This window comes from Rhamphochromis longiceps, linkage group LG23 (genome assembly GCF_057381845.1).
Source record: "Rhamphochromis longiceps isolate RC_006_pf linkage group LG23, R_longiceps_female_GT1.1, whole genome shotgun sequence".
In the NCBI taxonomy this organism is placed as follows: domain Eukaryota; kingdom Metazoa; phylum Chordata; class Actinopteri; order Cichliformes; family Cichlidae; genus Rhamphochromis; species Rhamphochromis longiceps.
In genome coordinates this window covers 37,718,768-37,739,841 of record NC_140578.1, presented here as the reverse complement: position 1 = coordinate 37,739,841, position 21,074 = coordinate 37,718,768, and the positions used below count along the sequence as shown (strand labels likewise).

Genomic DNA, 21,074 nt, shown 5'->3' with positions numbered 1-21,074 from the left:
CAATTTAAAGAATCATTAGAATCATCAAGGCCTGTTTAAATATGACAGATTCAGTTAGCAACTGTGGCTGGAAGTTATAATTTGTCTTCCTCAACATAAAGTTAGCAAGAATGAAAATACAGTGAAAGAATTTCTGGCACATTTACAACATTCATTATGCAGAATTGCAGGTTTTTGTTTGCATCATACCAGGCTATGCACATCTTATCCAATTATATGTTCTATACAAGTGATTTTCACATATGGCAGCTTTATAAACATCTGCTTATAAGACAACATGTGAAGTACAAACTGTGAGTCATATTTTAGTTCCCCCAATTTGTAAACTACTTAGTAAACATCCAGTTAGTGTGTTTTTGTTCCTGTGTACGCCTTGGCACACAAAAGCTTGCAAACAGTTTGTTCATTCTTGGCATATGTTTTATTTTTCAACACGTTCTTCTTGCCAAACAATTTGTAGATTTTGTTGCCAGCGCACCTGCAAATTGGGTACTCGGTGGCCTCTTTGGAACACTTCCTCATGTTGCTTTAAAAAGTGACATTAAAGAAGTTGTTGTCAAACCCCTGTTTAATCAGACCCATACTGCTGACTAGCATTCAAATTAATGACTCTCCGGTGCATTTCTAGCAGTGATTTATTTGCCTCAAAGCTGAAATTCCACCCTTCGTGTGACGTTACCTTAATTGTGTCCACTTCTTACATACCACTTAGTCAGTGTTTGTGCAATGTGGGTTTCGGAGTGCATTAATTTTTGTCATGCTGAATAGGGGGAAATTGTTTCCCATAAAACAGACAGCGGGCAGCATAACCTCCCTCAAACATTTCTCTCCATTGTAGTGGTACGAATGACACATACTTTGTTTTGTATTTCTCCATCACTGTTTCCTATTATGAGCCAAAGGATGCACAGTTGACTGTACTCTTTCAAGAGTTGGATCCTCTGGGTACCTATCAAAGACCCATGGGAACCTTACCGACTCCTTCAGGCTTAATTATCCTCACCATCAATATTACAACAATGTGTTGTTTTTTCAAACTCAGTACAATGATCAATAGTTCAGGCGAAAACAAATGATGCTTTCAAAAGCTTTGGGATGTTTTCTGAGTTCTTACCACAGAGGCCAACTGTGGTTATAATAGTTCATTAAGACTAAATTAAAACTAAAACTTATGCAGGCCGTCGGTCCAACACTGAGATGAAAATGTCAAAACAAAAAGGGAAGAAAAGTACAAGTCAGTTTTTGTTAAGTACGAAAAAAAAAATCTTCTTTTTGCATGAAAATGTGAATAATTTAGTATTTTCTGAAACTGGTTGAAAGTCAGCTAAACAAAATATGATAAAGAAAATACTCAGCATTTTACTGTGGATGCATCCTAGTTTATTGTTATTTTTTATTAGTCAGGGACTATGTACAAAAACACTGAACTGAAAAAATGCCAGATTTATCTCCTAGATACAGTTTTTGTAGTTATGCATTTTTACACCACCACTGTGGTAGTAAATTGAATCATCAGTATGTGATTGAAGTGTAGACCTTCAGCTTTAATTAAAGGGATATACTTTGCACCCTTAAAAATAATGGACTTTTTTATACAGGTTCCCATTTTCAAGGGTTCAAAATGGCACTCAGTGTCTTCTTCTGCTGCTATAGCCCATGCTTAATGGTTCAATGTGTTGTAGATTTAAAGATGCTCTTCTGCTTTCTGCTTGGTTATAATGAACAGTTCTTTAAGTTACTCTTGAGTTCCTATTAGCTCAATGCTTGGTTCATATCTTTAAATCTCTGGCAACAAGAGGACAATTTCACTCCCCCTCTTTTGTATACTTTTTTTCTCAGTAAACCTTAGATATGATGTGCAAAAATCCCAGTAAATTAAGTTTCTTACATACTCAGACCAGCCCAACTGGCACTAACAATCATACCCCATTTAAAGTCACTCAAATTTCAGCAGATCGTTTTCATCGTGTCTACATCACCAAAATTCATCGAGTTGTTTCCATGTGATTGGCTGATAAGTGTTATTGAGGAGTTGAACAGGAGTGCCTAACAAAAAGGCAAGTGAGTGTACGTTGGAACAATAATGTAAGGTTTCCATTAAACCCTGAGCTAGACCTGGACTTGCCTCATTGCAGACCATTTTGGAAACACTGTTTGAAGGACTGATTCAGTGGATTCAGAGAGCTCCTGTTTGATCATCTGCAAGCAAAGTTGATCCCAGTGAAGCCGGCCTCCTGCTGCCATGTCAAACTCAGGTAAAGTGGGCTTAGAGATCTTTGTGCCTGAAACTGTGCTGGCTTGCTAGCATTAGCAGCTTTCTACTAAGCCTACTGAATGTGTGTAACCACTGAAAGTTTTTGTTACTTCTATTTTGATATTTGAACATTTTATTTTGCTCCATTTAACCTCATATTAACAATAACCTACAATAGCAGAAAGAAGAGGGAAAAAAACAAAGAACACAAAAACATGTCGCAGTATGTGTAAAGACTAAAAAACGATGGCATTGTTCGTTCAAAGAGGAAATGTAACAGAACAATTAACAGCTTCATTTAGTCAGTAAATTAATTGTGAAATTAGTCCATTATGAAATCAAGCATGTTCTTTATCAGTTAAAGTGCTGTCAAGCAGCAAGCAGTTATACTGCACCTGCTGGTTGCGACCATTCACCTTTTCTAATCTCATCACCTTACTAAGTGGTTACAGATTGTAGTTGAAATAAATTACACGGTTAATGATACGACCTAAGTCTGGGATTTACTATCATTAGAATTATTTCATTACCCACACTAGACAATTAAACCTTGAACCTGACACCTGTATACCGGTTTAATAAGTTCTTGCATTCCTTGCTATGTCATATCTCGTAAATACATGTAGCGTGCCGCTGTTTCATGTGTCATGTCAATATTTTGTATTCATATTTTTGTCTTTACACGGTTACAATTTAGGCAACAAAGCCAACTTAGCTTTAAGAACCTAAGTTGTTAAAATTTTAGCCCACAATCTGGGCTAAAATTTAAAACAAGAACCAGCATGCTGAAAAATTATGGCAAGGTTAGCCAGTGCACAACCAGTTCAATACCACCAATGGGTTCAAACTTTCTTTATGAACTGGATACCTATCTGCATTATTCTAACATGAGTGAAATTGGACATTGGCACTCTCATAAAATCTTTAAATTTACTCAAGTACTGTAGATCATAGTTACAAACAGACAATTCCTATATCATTGCCTTCTGTCAGACCTCTCAATGAAGCCATAATGACTTTATTGCCATACATCCAGTTAAAGCCCCTGTTACCATTAAGGCCTGAAGACCCTGCTGGCAGTCACTGTTGGGAAAGTTACTTTGAAAAAGTAATTAATTATAGTTACTAGTTACTTCTTCAAAATAAATAACTGAGTTAGTAACTTAGTTACAAGATTCTAAAAGTAATTAATTACTTGAAAACTAACTATTGCGTTACTTTGAAAAAAAAGTTTAACATTTTTTCCGGGGTATAACTGGCCATTTTTAGCTACTTTTGATTTGACCTCTACATTTTACTTTTAAAAACTATTTACTTTGCTTGTTTGGTATCATCCTTTTCAGCACAACCTCACGTGTCTGAATTTACATTTATGTTTTCATGTTGGCATACTCTATTAACACAATTGATCTAAAATCAGACAAAAAAAACATAAAATCCGAGTAGAAAAAGTTATATTTTTACTGTAACAACCACAAACATCTTTAATGAATCATATTTCATAACTTTAAATGCAAATATAAATTGTCAGTTTTAAAATCATATGAACAAGTTTTGCAAACAACAAAGTTATTTGCAGCCATTTACCCTTTTACCCCCTTTTTAATAACCATTTCAAACTATTTACACAACAATCAGCTGTTCTGCATTCAATAAGATGCCACACAAATTATTTGTGCCACCCCAAAAATTTCTGTCCACTATAAAGGAGAACATCACAGCCTGATACCTGCAGGTCTGACAGCAGCAGGTGTATCACTCCTCCTGTTTTCTACCCGGAGACAGCAGTCACCTCATTGTTCTGACACACAACACAACACTATCTACAACACTACACACTAACTACACAAGACAACACATTAACTACACAATCCAAACATGCTGAACGTCACAAATCTCTCACATCTCAAAACTCACTCTCTCTCTCTTTTTCTGCTGTCTTTCTTTCTCTCTCTCTCTCGCGATCACTCCTAAAACGTCCCCCTCTTCCTAAACAGCCAAATGTCATGTTGCCATATCACTTTTGATTGGTCGACATGGTGCATTTTTCCACCAACACGAAAGAGCTGTTGTTTGTTGGTGTTTGTTTTAAAGCTCTAGCAAGCACTCTCATAAGCAGAAAGTGCTTGCTAGCGCTGTCCTTAGACAGTAAACATGACGAAACTATTCAGGAAAAAACGCGTATATACTGTTTATCATGACTGGTTTTACATGACCTGTCAACACAATTTAGAAATTGGTATATATATATATATATATATATATATATATATATATATATATATATATATATATATATATATATATACACATATCACCTTGTTGCTTTGTCATCTTGAAGTGGTCATGTGATTGGCTTACCACGATCGTGGCTCAAGAGTTGGCAGTTCATCTTGTAATCGGAAGGTTGCCGGTTCGAAACCCAGCTCCGGCAGTCTTGGTCGTTGTATCCTTGGGCATGACACCTCACCCGTTGCTTACTGGTGGTGGTCAGAGGGCTCGGTGGCGCCAGTGTCCGGCAGCCTCACCTTTGCCAGGGCAGCTGTGGCTACAATGTAGCTTGCCATCACCGGTGTGTGAATGGGTGAATGACTGAATGTACTGTAAAGCGCTTTGGGGTCCATAGGGACTAGTAAAGCGCTATGCAAATACAGGCTATTTACCATTTTTACCATTTTGACCATTTTACCACGTCTACTTTATTCTTCCTCGGTCAAACAGCAGCACTCATGCGATTGTTTTGCCCCCTAGCTCCAGGTGTTGTACCAAAAAGTGATCGTCGGGCAGAAAGCGATTGCCGTCCACGGGAGTGGGCGCAGCTGCTTAAAGCTGTAGCGCCCAGATTACTTACGTAGTTCCGTGCAACTGATGCGGCAAGGTGCGGTAAGCTGAAGACAGCTTAAACCGTCTGTTTGTTGAAAAATAGTAACGCAACCGCACCGCATTTTCTTGTTAGTAACGGTAACGGCATTGTAACGATAGAAGTAGTAATTAGATTACTCATTACTGAAAAAAGTAACGCCGTTAGTAACGCTGTTACTTGTAATGCCATTATTCCCATCAGTGGTCACTGTGAAATTTGTAGCTAAATCCCCAGTCATGCCTAGACACCAGTCGGTGACCGATTCCAAAGACAGAGGCTTTGAAAGTTTTGTAGAAGTTGGTAAAACAACTATGACACATTCTGGTACAGTTGATGTTATATTTAAGATGCCATTGATATCAAAATTCTCCCCTCTGAGGGTCCATGGCCTGAAAAAGCTTGAGAATTCACACAGTCAGTTCGCTGATAAGGATGCCAAGAAGCATTTGTCAGGTAGATCACCTGTCGGTAAGAAATCAGAGAATTTCAATGTACTTATCCTTAGAATTTTAATCAGAATAGAGTTTTTGTCCAACCCAGTGAAAAATGATTTTGACAAATAAAAACCATCATTGAATTCAATTTACACAAGTCAGTTTTTAGTCAAGTCTGTGCTGGATGATTTGAATGCAAAATCTGTGACACAGAGGGAAGGATCAATGTGGTTATTTGGCAGAAAACAAATGGCCTGTGTCAGTATGTTCCCGCATTCAAGTGAGAGGCTTAGTTTCAGCCAAATCTATAGGTCTGCCAAATTAACACAAACCTATTGTTGTTTGCAATCATTATGATAAAAAGCAGAGTGTTCAGTGCGCTCATCCCTTAAATGTATCTAATTTTTACCTCTCACTGGCCTATTTGAGTTTCATTGTTCATCTGGCACTGCCCTCAGATTTGCTTTGCTGCAATGCTTTGATATTTACTGTGACGTCTATGCTAATACCTTTCTCCCTTGTTGGTATTTGTGTTTCGTTTTGGTGATTTCCTAGCCAGCCAATTTAAATGTCTAGTATATAGCATATACAACTTTTGTATAGCATACACATTTTTAGGCACTTTTTAGGACTAATTGATGAACTACAAGCAACAGAGCAAGTTAAATGATTTTGGTGATATGATATGAACAGTTCAGTCACAGAAAATTTGAGACCACCACCTATAGAATGTATTAGGACTACAGACTGACTTGCGTAGCTTCTGAGATTTCCATCCACTCTTTCTATCTTCTGATAATACCGCTGCTACATTCACAACAGGCCACATCAACAGTCATAGGGAAATATCCAGGTGCTCCCAAACTGCAGCCAACCAGAGTTCTGCTCAATGTATTATACATTTTCTGTGTGTGTGTGTTTTTAATGCCGATCTTTTCTGTGTCTTTGTGCAAATAAATAAATATATAAAGAAGTGGTTTAGCAACAACAACAGCTGACGCTGCACAGACAGCAGCTGCATGCCTGTTCTGCAAATTGGGTTGTGAGTTGCCGGGTTGTGGTGACAGAAAGGTTCCCATTATGTGCATTGTGTGTGTTTGTTTCATAGACGGTCTGGCGATTTCGGCGACATTCAATCAACTCACAAAATTTATGGATGCTTGCATCACGGGAGTTTATCTGGAAGTTGGGGCACACTGTGGAGATATGGAAGAAACCCAGGGGAAAAAATTAAATTTTGCCAGGTGTGCTGTTAAGAAAAAGATGAAATATTGCAATCATTTACCAACAACCTCACCTGGACGCCCATCTGATCGCAGGCTGACAAGCGAGCTGGAAACATTGTGTGTAAAAGGACTAAAGGACAGGGCCTTCACATTTGACATTTGTAGCAGGTTTCCGTGCAGATAAATACTCATATTCCATCATTTGGCCCCCTCTCTCTCGCTCTCTCTCTTTCTCGGACTGTCACATGGCTCTATCCCCCGGGGGAGACATCCACTGCCTTGAAGTCCGCTGCACCACCAATCGCAGTCTTCCAAGGCTCAGAGAATAGAACGACTGCACCCTGCTGTATCTAAATATCACTGCCACTGCTTGAGTGTGTGTATGTGTCTTAGTCACACAGATCTTGCCTTAGCATAGTGGAGCCAGCAAATGATTAATTCTTTCTCCCTGATTTTTGGCCGGTTCTCCTTATTACCATCACTAACGACATCACAGATAACGCAAACTAACGCTTCTGCTTCGCCAGCAGCCAAGATATATTTACACCAAGCTTGGTATCGAGATGCACGAGCACATATCACATGAAGCCACAATAAGGCTCGCTGACATCATCTCCAATGATCGGATCAAAACCCCAGAGAGTTGTGATACACAGACGGAGAAGGAGTGTGATGGAATAAAGGGAATCAAAAGGAGGAAGTGGAAAGGAAAGATGCAAAGCAAAATGAAACCGAATGGAAAAAGCAGAGGAGGGAAGCAGAGAGTGGAACAGAGGGAGAGGCTGAGAGTGGGGGGGGGGGGAGAGAAGCAGTCTGACTAAGCAAGACGAGCATGTTATGAAACAGCAACGGGCTGCGTAGCGACTGGCTTCTCAGATTGATTTATAAATGTGAGCTGACAGCTGAAGACGAGTGAAAACAAACTTTCTGGTTTTGCTGCCAACAGTCGTTGGAAGCTCGCAGGCATATTATTCACTGTCATGTGATGCAACTTGTAACAGTTATTCTGGCTCACACTCGATTTGTCTGAATAAAATGTTGGAAAAAAATGTAGAAAGAAAAGCGTTTGTATACATTTACATGCTCTATGTAGACATACCCACTGTTGGGTATCACAATCATGGTACAGGAAGATGGGACCATAGTGCGATGCTGTATTGTGAGTTCAGCCTTGATTTCAGAGCCCTGCTAAATGAATACATAAACATAATAAAAGAGACATTTATATTTTTTTTCAAATAACTACATGAAAATAATGTTTTCCTCCCCTTACCACCAACCTGAGCCTGTTCTGGCTGAGGTTTCTTCCTGTAAAAAGGTAGGTTTTCCTTCCCACTGTTGCCAAGAGCTGTTAATCTGATTGTTGTAATTTGGTGCAGTACTAAAGCTCTGAATAATCCATTAATATTTATGAATGTACAGCATTTATTCCATCCATTAACATTATGACATAGCTTTACTACCTTACAAACACTGAGTCGCTAAAACAAACATTCAAACGCAGTCAGTCAAGGGTCTGATGACTCTTTGTTTCTGCTTGCTGGCATGACTGCCATGTCACAGTAGACTGTGTAATTCTATGTATGCTTCCTTTTTTAATTTTAAAGGCTACCAAAGTTTTCCTTCATAATTGCTGCTAAAACTCATAAAATAATTACACTTTAAATGTGTGGGTGGCAGAGCCGAGTTTCTTAAATGGGGTGTCACAGTGGGGACCAAGAACAAGACCAGGGGCGTCGAGAAAAAGAATACAGTGTAGTAAACTGTAGAACAGGCTGGATTGTCAGGCTGTAGAACTGTTCCCAAATACAGATGGTATTTCATGAGAAGCAGTGTTGCATAAAGTTGCATAATCACTGTTTTGTGTTGAATAACTGGTTCACAAAATGGTAAAACAAGTATTTAAACTTTTTACTTACATTAAAGCCATAATGTTGTTTGTTGATCAGTGTTTCCCAGCCACTGTGCTGTGGCACATAGGTATGCCATGAGAAATGATTAGTACTCTAAGCGATCGACGTGAGTAACCGGCAGAACGATTACATTGTCTTCCACTAGAGGGCAGTACAACTACCTGCTCTACTTAAATGGGTTGCCAACAATGTTCCCTCTAATTTTTCATTTGTCTGAGCAAACACACAAACTCCTTGAGCGACCCCTTGGACCACTGTGAGCAACAACAGACGTGTGCACTGTGGTCACGCCAGCATCGAATCCATCCAAGTTACATGGTTTATTAAATTAATCAAATTACAGCATTTACATTTGTGTTAGACTCCTTTTAATTGTGCTTTAGCCCACTTACAATGAAAATTTAAAAAAATCTTGTACATGACCTGTGTAGTATGTTCACACTATTGGAAGTAAAAATAACTTGAACTCCAATTTATAAACACAACTCTCTTTTTTTAAAATATAAAGCTCTGACTTGTATTATGAGTATGAGTCTGTGATCTGGGAGAGAGTCCTGTAACTCTGTCTGCAAAATACAGTATATAATGACCAATGTTGGGCAATTAATTATATAGTTACTTCTTCAAAAAAGTAACTGAGTTTTGCAAACAACAACCTTTTTTGCAGCTGTTCACCTAAAAATGCAGCCAAGGCGTTTTTTTAAATAAACACTTCAAACTATTTACAGAACAATCAGCTGTTCTGCATCAAATTTGATGCCACACAAATTATTTATGCCACTCCAAAAAATAATTTCTGTCCACTATGAGATAAAGGAGAACAACAGCCTGATACCTGCAGGCCTGACAACAGGAGATGTATCACTCCTGTAACACCTGTAACATTCAGCAGTCGCCTCATTGTTCTGACACACACAACAAAACTATTGACTACACTACACACTAACTATATAAGATTTGTGCTAAACGTCGAAAATCTCTCGCTTCTCAAACCAACGCCGTCACTCCTAAAACTTCCCCCCTTCCTAAACAACTAAATGCCATGTTGCCATATCATTTTTTGATTGGTCGACATGGTGCATTTTTCAACCAATAGGAAAGGGTGGGGTTTTTTGGTTTTGTTTTTGCTCACAGGCGGAGTGTTTTCCTTATAAAACGCCGTTTTTTACCGTTTCTTCCCGCAGTAATTCAGGAAGAAAACCAATCATTGCATATATTTTTATCATAACTCTGGTTTTACGTGGCCTATCAACAACAATTTAAAAACTGGTATAAAGTTCACACTTTTTCCGTCAATCGTTCCGTCCGTCCTGCTCACATCTCCAATGGTTGTACACGTTGTCATTAATGTGGCTTCACTCCACATCAGCCACGCCGCTTTGCTAGCTAAAACACCGGTGTTAGCACATAAGGACGTTGTCATAGCCTGTCAACGACGTTGATTAGCTGCGTATATACGAATGTGAATCGCATTATTGGCTGGACTATGGGATAAGGTGGCATCGTTCTAATCCCATACGGAATTCTGTTTTCTGCAAAACAGAATTGTTAAAGTATTCATTTTAATTTCAATTCAGGTTAGATTTTTTTTTTGTGTGCGCAACACAGATTTTTTGTGCGCAGAGACCGTGCCAGCAGTGCGCAATTGCGCACGCGCGCAGCTTAGAGAGAACATTGGTTGCCAACTGCCAGTAAAAGAGAAGAAGTTGAAGAAGAAATTACATAATAGTCATGCTGTGAGAAATAGATAAATATTTGAAAAGAAAAAGTAACCAGTCTGAACTGGGTCCTGGAGAAAATTCCGACCTAGATGAAGGCCCTAGCATAAGTAGTGGTCAGAAGAAAGCAAAAAAGGTATACTGGGGACACACTGAGCCAATTCCACTGTGCCTGGGGCGCGGGGAAAAAATGATCAATATGCTTTTTGTGACATTTTTGTTTGGTGGTGTGCCGTGTGATTTTTCTAATGTGAAATATGTGCAGTGGCTCCAAAAGGTTGGGAAACACTGCATTAGATTACTGGAAAATAATACTGTTGTTGAGATTTGTCAGAGATTTACAGTTAACAAACAGTCAGGTGAATAAACAACACTGAGACACTTGTTACTGATAACGTGCGGCACGGGTGAATCTCAGACAGAGAGACACACCGAACTGCAGTATTCGTTTATTTTTATAGGTTACATCGTCAATATGCAAATATAATCACATTTCCTGTTACGCAGGTCCTGATGCTGTCTGTGTGTAAGCTGTGTATGTGTGTGTGTCACAAAGTGTGTGTGCTACAAGTCAATTTCTAAGAATAAGATAATGCAAGTCAACTTCTGCGGATGTGTATTTCTGTGCTGATCTCTTGCGGTAAATGTCACAGTGTCACAGGGTCAGCTTCCTGTTTCTACAGAAAGCTGTGTCTGGTGAAATATGTGAACATAAGCATAACATAACATTTGAAGCATAATCAAATAAAACAGTAAAAAATCCTTAACAAGATTAAATTGCTGTATTAGACGAAAGCTACCCAACAGTTGGTTAGATCCATCCATCCATCCATTCGCTTCCGCTTATCCTTTTCAGGGTCGCGGGGGGCACTGGAGCCTATCCCAGCTGTCATAGGGCGAGAGGCAGGGTACACCCTGGACAGGTCGCCAGTCTGTCGCAGGGCTAACACACAGAGACAGACAACCATTCGCACTCACATTCACACCTAGTGACAATTTGGATTATCCAATTAACCTATCCCCATAAGCTGCATGTCTTTGGACGGTGGGAGGAAGCCGGAGTACCCGGAGGGAACCCATGCAAACACAGGGAGAACATGCAAACTCCACACAGAAAGACCCCGGCCTGGTGTTGGAATTGAACTCAGGACCTTCTTGCTGTGCGGCAACAGTGCTAACCACCGTGCCACCATGCTGCCTCAGTTGGTTAGATTTATAGTTTAAAATCTAAAAAAATAATGAGGAATTATTGCTTTGAAATAAATTGTATACAGTACAAAGTACACTCTTAAATATACTGGAATAAAAGTAGCATCCATGCAGTCACCAATTCTTGTTGGTCAAGTAAGATTAATAGTATTGTGATATAGCAAAATGTTATAAATAGGTTGTTTGGGATGTCCAAGCTTTAGTCACCTTGGTCAACCCTCTATGACTGAAGTGGGTTTCATAAGTCACTCATTAAGTTGAACTGTGGGAAATGTCCACTTTAAGAAAGTCATTCAAAGCTATTTCAAATAGCGATGGGATTTACGGAACCGGCTCTTTCGGCTAGGCACACTAAAAGAGCCGGCTCTTCAGGTTGTTTTGTTGCTTTAATTAATTTATTATTAACAACAATATAAAATTATAAACAAAAGGAATTACTAATGTAAAAAAAAGTGGTTTTATTTATATATGTTTATATATAAATATATACGGTGGCCCCTAGAGACAAAGCACGTACAAACTCCAAAGCACATTCCTAGAGTTAACTGAACTTCCAAAACAGCTACCTAGATCACTTAAATTACACAGTTGAAAGTATATGTGTATTGTTTGTGTATTTATACACAAGCACTCATATATATTCCAATAATTAAAAAAAATTCATTTACCTGTTACTACCACACACCAAATCTGGTTGTTGGTACTTCCTGGCTTGTGTAGCCGCTAGGTAATCAGAATCAGAATCAGAATACTTTATTGATCCCTGGGGGAAATTATTTTTTGTTACAGTGCTCCATTTTAAACCAACATTAAGACAAGACAGACAATACACTAACTAAGAATAGTACAATATATACATATATATACATACATACATACATAAGTCACTCATAAATAAATAGTTGGAAAAGAAACATGTGTAGTTGTAGCAGCAAACAGTGTGTTAAGTGGATGCGTTGTACAGGGAGATGGCCACAGGCAGGAATGATTTCCTGTGTCGTTCAGTGGTGCTTTTCGGTAATCTCAGTCTCTCACTGAACGAGCTCCTGTGACTGACCAGCATGTCATGGAGTGGGTGGGAGGTGTTATCCAACATTGTCTTTATCTTGGACAGCATCCGCCTCTCCGACACCACCTTGAGGGAGTCCAGCTCCATCCCCACAACATTGCTGGCCTTACGCATTAGTTTATTAAGTCTGTTGGCATCTGCGACCCTCAGCCTGCTCCCCCAGCATGCAACAGCATAGAGGATCGCACTGGCCACCACAGACTCATAGAAAATCCTCAGCATTTTCTGGCAGATGTTGAAGGACCTCAGTCGCCTCAAAAAATAGAGATGACTCTGGCCCTTCCTGTAAAGTGCTGTGGTGTTTTTAGCCCAGTCCAGTTTATTGTCAATGTGTACTCCAAGGTATTTATAGTCCTCCACAATGTCAACACTGACCCCCTGGATTGAAACAGGGGTCAAGTGTTTCCTGGTCTTCCTGAAGTCCACGATCAGTTCCTTGGTCTTTGCCACGTTGAGCTGCAGATGATTCTGCTCACACCACGTGACAAAGGAGTCGACCACAGCCCGGTACTCTGTCTCATCATCCCTGCTGATGCATCCAACCACCGCAGAGTCATCAGAAAACTTCTGAAGATGGCATGTCTCTGTGCAGTGGCTGAAGTCTGTGGTGTAGAGGGTGAAGAGGAAGGGGGAGAGGACAGTCCCCTGTGGTGCCAAAAAACTCAAAAACTCAAAAACTCAGGTAACAAAAGCTCAACACTGCCCCTAGCATCCTGGAGCACTTCTGTTGTGTTTTTTTTTTTTTTACGTGTTTTGGAGTTCGTACGTGCTTTGTCTCTAGGGGCCACCGTAAATATACTTTTATTTATTCACACCAAATAAAATGTAATAAATAAATCATATAATACAAAAACCAACTATTTACATTTCAACTTTATCTATTTAAATTTTCAGCTTTTTCCTTTTAAACAAATTTAAAGTGAAACAACACAAAACACTGCAAACCACAACACAATTAAATATAAATATGAAAAAATATGAAAACAAAAAGAAGATGCACATTCTCTGTCATAGGCCTGCATGAATAAATCCTTTATCATCTGCAACTGAAAATAGTTGTGGATGATTACTATACCTTTCTAATCTGACGTTGTCGTCACTGGCTCTCTTTCTCTCTCTTTCCCTCCCGCTCTGTTCCTGTGCTACTGCGACTCCAACTACCGCCCCTCCCCCCTCTTCCCAGCGCAAAGCACAAGGCTCGCGTGCTGAGTGAAAGGGAAAAAAATGCGAGAGAGAGGGTGAGAGAAAGAAAGAAAAAAGGCGTCGCTCACTTCAAAGGGTCGGCTCTAAGAGCCGTTTCGTTTGCGACCAACACATCACTAATTTCAAATTTACTGTCAACTGTCAACATTCAGTTGTTTTGTACAGTTGTAGTGCAAATTTCACAAGAATTTATCCCAAATTTCTATTTTCTGAATTTTGGTCTCATCATTGAGTGCATAACTATATGTCATTAATTATTCGCAACATCTGCTTGCAGCGCACCAGGAAAAAACTTTTCCATCTCAACCAAGTTAAAAACAAAACAAAACCAAAAAAACACTATTCAGTATTCCACCCCATTTCAGTGTGGCTTTTACATGAATATCGTATTCACTGTGTTTCTTCTACTTCTAGACTTAATGTATTTTATGGAAAAAGCCCTTTTTATTGTGGTTCAAAGGTGCTTCATAAATAAACTCGCCTTGTCTTTTCTTTTCTTTTATAGCATTTCCACTTAAACTTTTTAAAAATGCACATAATAATGGGATGAAAATAACGTGAACCTTAGCACTAGTTTTAATACATACACAAACATACTTCAAATTTTGACGTCTGATCTAAAAACAAATCCAGTCGGAAAGAACAACAACAATTTGTTGCGATTTCATTAACAATTTCCTCCCCTAGTAAAGATGTAGATAACCATATGTGTTTGGTAAATAATGCTAATAACCCCAACATGAGCAGAAGGATCTTATTCAAAGCCTTATACATCCAAATGAGTTAAAAACATGAATCTAAAGTCTATAATTTTCATATATAGCTTCTATTAATTTTTAGCTTAGGAACCAAAAGTGTTATCAGTTTAAATATTATTTGATGTGATACAACCAACAAGCAAAGCCCTGTCAACATTTCGCTCACTGCAGCCAAGACATGTAACCTAAGTTTGCATGTGCTGCCAAAGAAATGTCAACTGCCTTTCCTCACCCCTCCAGCCTAAACACACTCACACACACACACACTTTCTCTCCCTGTCTCTTGCGCTACCTCGTGCTCTTCCCCTGGTTCCCCCGGGAGACTGATGCAGTGGCTGATTGTGTGGGAAGTTCCTCTGTCATCGTTAGCGAGGTTGGAAGCACTTGTCAGGAGCCGCATTAGGAGTTTCCTATGAACTCCTCTTTGCCTCTGTCAGTCATGGAGGAATTTACGGAGGGGTCAGCAGTGCACTCATCGTATCAAAGGAGTACGTCAATGAAGGTCAAAGACAGCCAAGAGGGGTCATTCTGCAGCACATGTTTGCTTGAAGCATTCTGTAACACGTTTTAAAGGAATTTCCCTTGTCAAGTACAGTGTGACGTGCAGCACAGGCAACAAATCAGCTGCCTATCTGGTACTTAGCCATTAGAGGTAAGAATTTAATGGGGGGGAAAAAATAAAAAGTAACGGCTTTGTATCAGCAAGGAATGCAAATGCTACCTCCTCACATGCCATATTGATTTACCCACCAAAACACCTTTTTATTGGCATTTAACTTGCTGAGTGCTTATTTCAGTGCTGCTGCCATGTCAGCTTTTAATCCCAACCAGAATCTTTTGTAATACTTTAAAAGCAAGCAATGAGTAACTCTCTAAAGATGCCCTTGAGCAAGGGAACATGCTTTAAGCTGTACAAGAGGACTGTAGCTGTGCTGTGCAGCTGTAGGGCATGAAATGCAAATTAGCATTATGCTGAACCAGCAGCAAAATGGACCTAGACAGTGCAACGGAACCATTGGAGGAAACCTTCAAGACAGTGAAAATGAGGAAAATGTGTCCTATCTGTCCAAACCTTCAATTTCAAAATTCAACACCCGTGATTGAATCTGAACAATTCTCAAATGCAAGAAGAAATAAAAACACAAGTGTGCACGAACTAACTCGAACTTTCAGCCAATTAATTTGCCCCCCTGCAAGCCATGCATCACTTGGCAACTGAAGATTAAAGAGCAATACATGGATAAATAAAAAAAAGTAGCAAGGGTAAGCATATACCTTGATATAAGGTGTTATGGTGGGAAAGGCAGTCACACTGTATATGTCACATTTCTATATTGAGATGAATCTGCACTGTACGAAAATATCTGAGAAATCCGCAGAAACTATAAAAGGTATCTATAAAATATATCTCATATTGCCTGCAGTTACCATCAGCTGCTGAGGAGGTGAGAAGCTGTGGACAGCTTTATGTCCTCTTAAAATTGTTTGATATATATGTGATTATTTTATGAGCCTATCTGTTATTATTATAGCATAATACAGCTTTGAGAAATACATCAATCTGAGCTTTAACCTGTGCGTTTATGAGTGCATAGCTAGTGATAACTTAAAATAAAATGCAGAAAACATTTTGACTGGATTTTATAGCCTAACTTGATTAGCTGTTTCTAGGTCCAAATTCGTCTATGGTTGCCAAAAGCAAACAATAAATATATAGGGTAAATAAATAAATTTTTAAAAAATAGGATTTTGGATAAAAATAAAGATGAAAATTGAATTACACTATAGTCCTGAGGGCTACTTGACACCTAAAGCTGTGCCAGCCCGGGGCCAGCTACAGATGCACTGTCAGCTTAACAAACACAGCAGCACAGGAAACAGATAAAACGTTTTGGGATGCGGTTTAGATTGTTCCCACTGAAAGTAGCACAGATTGGATAAAAGTAGCGACTCCGATACCTTACATTTTGTTTTGGACTTTTTGAAACCAAAAAATTTGAATTTCACCAAAAACTGAAGCTCAAATTTCTCGATGGGTGGCACACAGCAAGTGATATCATTAGTCAGTTTATGCTGTTGGTCCCTTTTTAATGGAACAAAAATGATCAAGGGGTCATTTCACTGATTCCACTTAGTGAAGGTGTAGCTTAGCAGCTGCCTGCATCAGCACACCTGTTAATCAACATGGCTATGCTCCTAACTCCAGCATCAAGATGGATGATTTACTAAAAAATTGGTAGGAAGAATACAGCATGCTGTTTTTATGCTTTGGGCATTTTAGCATGAGACTCACTTAAGTTGCCATTACTAGCGCTTCAGTTTTTGTTACTTTGTGGCTTTATTTTTTTTAGCCCCAGGTTGCTGCTTTGATAAATACACAATAAAGAGCTCTCTGTGAGGTGCAGCACCTGCCAGCGCCCTGTGGGCAGAGTCAAGAATCATCATATGACATAAAGGAAAAATAAAAAAATGACAAAAGTCTAGCCAAGAAATTGTCTGAGATGACCTCTTTTAGTTCTTTCAAAGAGTCATGATGTCTATACTGAAATCTTAGTTGGCCCGGATGGAATTCATTTCTTACCTGTCACAGTGTCTGGAACACAGTGAGGCAGAAATCTGTAGTGCAGGCCATCCTTTGCTTTCTTTCTTTTGTAAGAGTTTAGCTTAGGTGTGCTGCACATGTAAAGCACAAATTAAGAAGGAAAGAATGTATATAGGAGAATGACAACTGACTGAGATTTAAGGGACACAGTGCTGCAGCATGCTGAAAGGACAAGGACCTCAGCCAACTCAGCAGAGGCTTGGATCCTGAAAAAGGTTCAATATGTCATCACTTAACAAGCAGATAATGTCAATACAAGACCAACGCCAGGGCGAACATTTGGACTGAACTAGAAAGTTTCTCAAGTTTTTCATTTACAGACTGCATTTTCTTTCCTTCTTCTGCAACGAGTCAGTGACAGATAACTGGATAATTAGCATGACCAGGTATTTGATTTTCTATTGAACTCCTGTGTCAATTGTTTAAATGTGAATGTTTGTTACATTTGCGTAAAACATTTGGACTCAAAGAGAATCATCACATCACTGCATAAAGAGCTTTTAGAATCTTGCTGTTTTCTACATGCTTAAATACTAAAAATTCAGGTATATACATAATGTGAAGGATTTATCTCCTAAATCCAGGTGTCTTCCCAACCAGTTACTTACTTCATGTGCAAATTGCTTTACATTGCTAGAGCATTCATGTTTAGCAACTTTTGTATTTTTTTCACCTTCTATCCTCCCCTCTGACAAGAATAAATATTAATAGTAACAACAATAGTTACTAATAATAATAATACTAATAATTTCTGACTTTCCAGAGTATTGTCATTCAAGTGAAAAAGCTTTTGGTTTTATCCCAAAATTTTTTCAATTTTTCACCTCAAATTTCTACATATACTACCCCGTAATAACAAAGTGAAAAAGTTTGCTAGAAGTTTTTGCAGATTTATTAAAAATAAAAGAACAAAAATATGACATGTTCATAACTATTGACATTGATGACACTCAAAACAGAGCTGAGGTGCATCTTATTTCCACTGATCATCTGTCAGATGGAGTCTACCTGTGGTAAATTCAATTGATTGGACATGATTTTGGAAGGCACTAATCTGTAGATGGTGCATGTTAGAGCGAAAACCAAGCCATGAAATCTGAGGAATTATCTGCAGACCTCTGAGACAGGATTGTATGGAGGCACAGATCTCGGGAAGGGTACAGATTTCTGCAGTATTGACAATCCCAGTGAGCACAATGGCCTCTATCATCTATAAGTGGAAGAAGTTTGGAACCATCATTACGGTGTGTTCACACCGAACGCGATGGACGCGAATAGAGCGTCAGGTTTACATGTAAAGTCAATGGAAAGGCGCGATGACGCGCGATTGCGGGTCCCGCGAAAATTCGGAAGCAGATTTGCGTCGCGAAAACGCCAAAACGCGTGAAACGCGCGTCAGTGTAGCGCGTCAGGCGCGTTTGACGCGCGAAACGCGCGTCAGTGTAGCGCGTCAGGCGCGTTTGACGCGCGAAACGCGCGTCAGTGTAGCGCGTCAGGCGCGTTTGACGCGCGAATAAAACCACGCGCGTGAGTTTTTGTGTTGCACTTTGTGCATACGCGCGTTTCGCGTCTACCGCTCGAGTTGGAAAAATCTGAACTCCAGCGTCAAATCGCGCCGCGACAACCAATCAGGAGCCTGGTGACGTGGCTCTGACCTAGGTCAAAGGGGCAGATCCAGCCAAAGCCCTTCATTCTTCATTCAGTATGGAGGAAAAGCTGATCAGCGCCGTGGCTAACCACCCCGAGCTATATGATGCCAGCTCCTATTTCTACCAAGACAGGAATAAAAAGGACCTAGCTTGGAGACACATAAGTGAGGAGATCGGGCAACCTGGTAAGTTCATTCCTTCTTCTTTTTAATTTTCAGACTGACCCGATGAAGCCGTGCAAAAGCTAGCAAGCGCGCCTACTGTCCCGCGATTTTCCCACTGTTGTACAAATACCTTTCCGCTAACCAGATAATGCGTTTATTCAGAGGACATCTGCAGGAGAAAGTGGAAGAGCCTCAGGGACACCTATAATAAGGAGAAGAGGTCAGAGAAGGAGAAGAGGAGTGGGTCTGCAGCAGGATCGGGGAGGAGATGGAAGTTCTTCGCGGTCATGGGGTTTCTGGACCCCTTCCTCACCCCGCGGGAGACCAGCGGTAATATGGTGCGGACCGTGGAGAACTTCTCCCCCGAGGACCAGGGACAGCCCGAAGAGGCAGCAGGGGAGTGTCAGTCAGAAGGTATGTTTACAATTAATTAATGTAGGCAGTTAATTTATGCGTGTTGTCATACAGGAATATATTTTGTTTATTAATAAACAGTATAAAGTAGTCCCGCTGTTCATCCGTCACTGCCTCGCCTTTTCGCTGATTTTTTTATTGCACCGTACAGCTTTCAACGATGCGCATTGCATTCTGCAGCCCAAATGACAAATCTCCTCCGTGTCGTGTCTCCTGCGCTTGCCAAACTTATCATGTTTGGTTTTGATAACCATCACTTCAAATAGAAAAAAACAGCACAAAAACACTCATAACTATGACCCTCATTCGGAAATAGACACCTGCACCGGGAGCAAAAAAGGCGCACAAAAGTGGCGCCGCAGACGGAGAAAAAGCGCGGCATAATACTTTTACGTTTTAAAATCGACAAAGGTTTGCACTTTGAGAATCAACTTGTGAGAACTGTGACTACTGTTCATGTGCTGCAATAAATGGGAGACCACTGTATATAATAAGTATATAATAATATAATATTCTCTATGACTATTGTCTTCAACCTGTTAACATTTAATATTGTCTTGATAGAGTCAAGTTATCATGCAGCAGAGTCCTCCCCTGTTGCTTCTCCTGACTCCCCAGTCCCTGGTCCCTCCACTCCTGCTGCTGCACCCACAGGTATGAACATCAAGCACTGATAGCTTTTTACTTGCTTGGATTCCCTTGTGATCACCTTTACTAAATATCTACAACCAATCTGTTCATATCCTGGTTTTTTTCAATTTTGAAAATGACAATCTAGTAGCAGCCTTCTCATTTCTTTGTGGTGTTTTGTTCTGTTTTTTACAGGCCCACAGAGGAGGAGAGCTCGAAGGCGGTCGAGGGAAGGGTCCCAGGATGGTCCATCGGCGGTGGAGCTGGCTATCCTGGAGTCCCTAAAGAGGCCACGCCCGTCTGCAACAGAGTATTTCCTCCTCGGCCTTGTTCCTGCTCTGGAGAGCATGCCGCCTCAGACACGAGAATTCGTGAAATTCCAAATTCATAAATTAGTTTTTGACAACAGCACAGCTGTGCTAAATTTGGAAACATTGGACCCTAATGATCAGTAGTTTTCTGATGAGGCAGCAGCTCTCCAGGGCAGAAACAATGTTCTTATTCTTCTCCTCCTTCTCCCCTGAGGCTCTTCCACTCCAAGCTGGGTCCTTTTTATTCCTGTCTCTCTGTAAATAGTTAAATTTCATATATTTATGTTGAATCTTTTTATTACTGAATTTATATATTTTATCAAATAAACATTTATAATGACAAATGTCTCTGTTCTACTACACAGCAAATATTGGCACCCGACTTGACACAAGTAGAATTTATTTCATATTATACTAATGACAAAATATACTGATACAGTGGGATGCAAAAGTTTGGGCAACCTTGTTAATAGCCATCATTGTCCTGTACAAATCGTTATTTGTCACAATTTAAATTGTCAGTTAAATACATCATATAGGAGACACACACAGTGATATTTGAGAAGTGAAATGCAGTTCACTGGATTTACAGAAAGTGTGCAATAACTTTACACTAAATAAAGCAGGTGCATATATTGGCAACACATAAAAAGAGAA

General features: G+C 39.7%; 1 protein-coding gene across 1 annotated transcript; it reads left to right on the top strand.

The window, feature by feature from the left end:
- The first annotated feature begins 18,953 nt into the window (after positions 1-18,953).
- On the top strand, positions 18,954-20,948 carry LOC146642523 (uncharacterized). The gene is made up of 4 exons (XM_085399214.1): positions 18,954-19,083; positions 19,225-19,476; positions 20,041-20,130; positions 20,302-20,948. The coding sequence occupies exons 1-4, from the start codon at positions 18,954-18,956 to the stop codon at positions 20,559-20,561; spliced, it is 732 nt and encodes a 243-aa protein (XP_085255340.1). The 3' UTR covers positions 20,562-20,948.
- Positions 20,949-21,074: the final 126 nt, after the last annotated feature.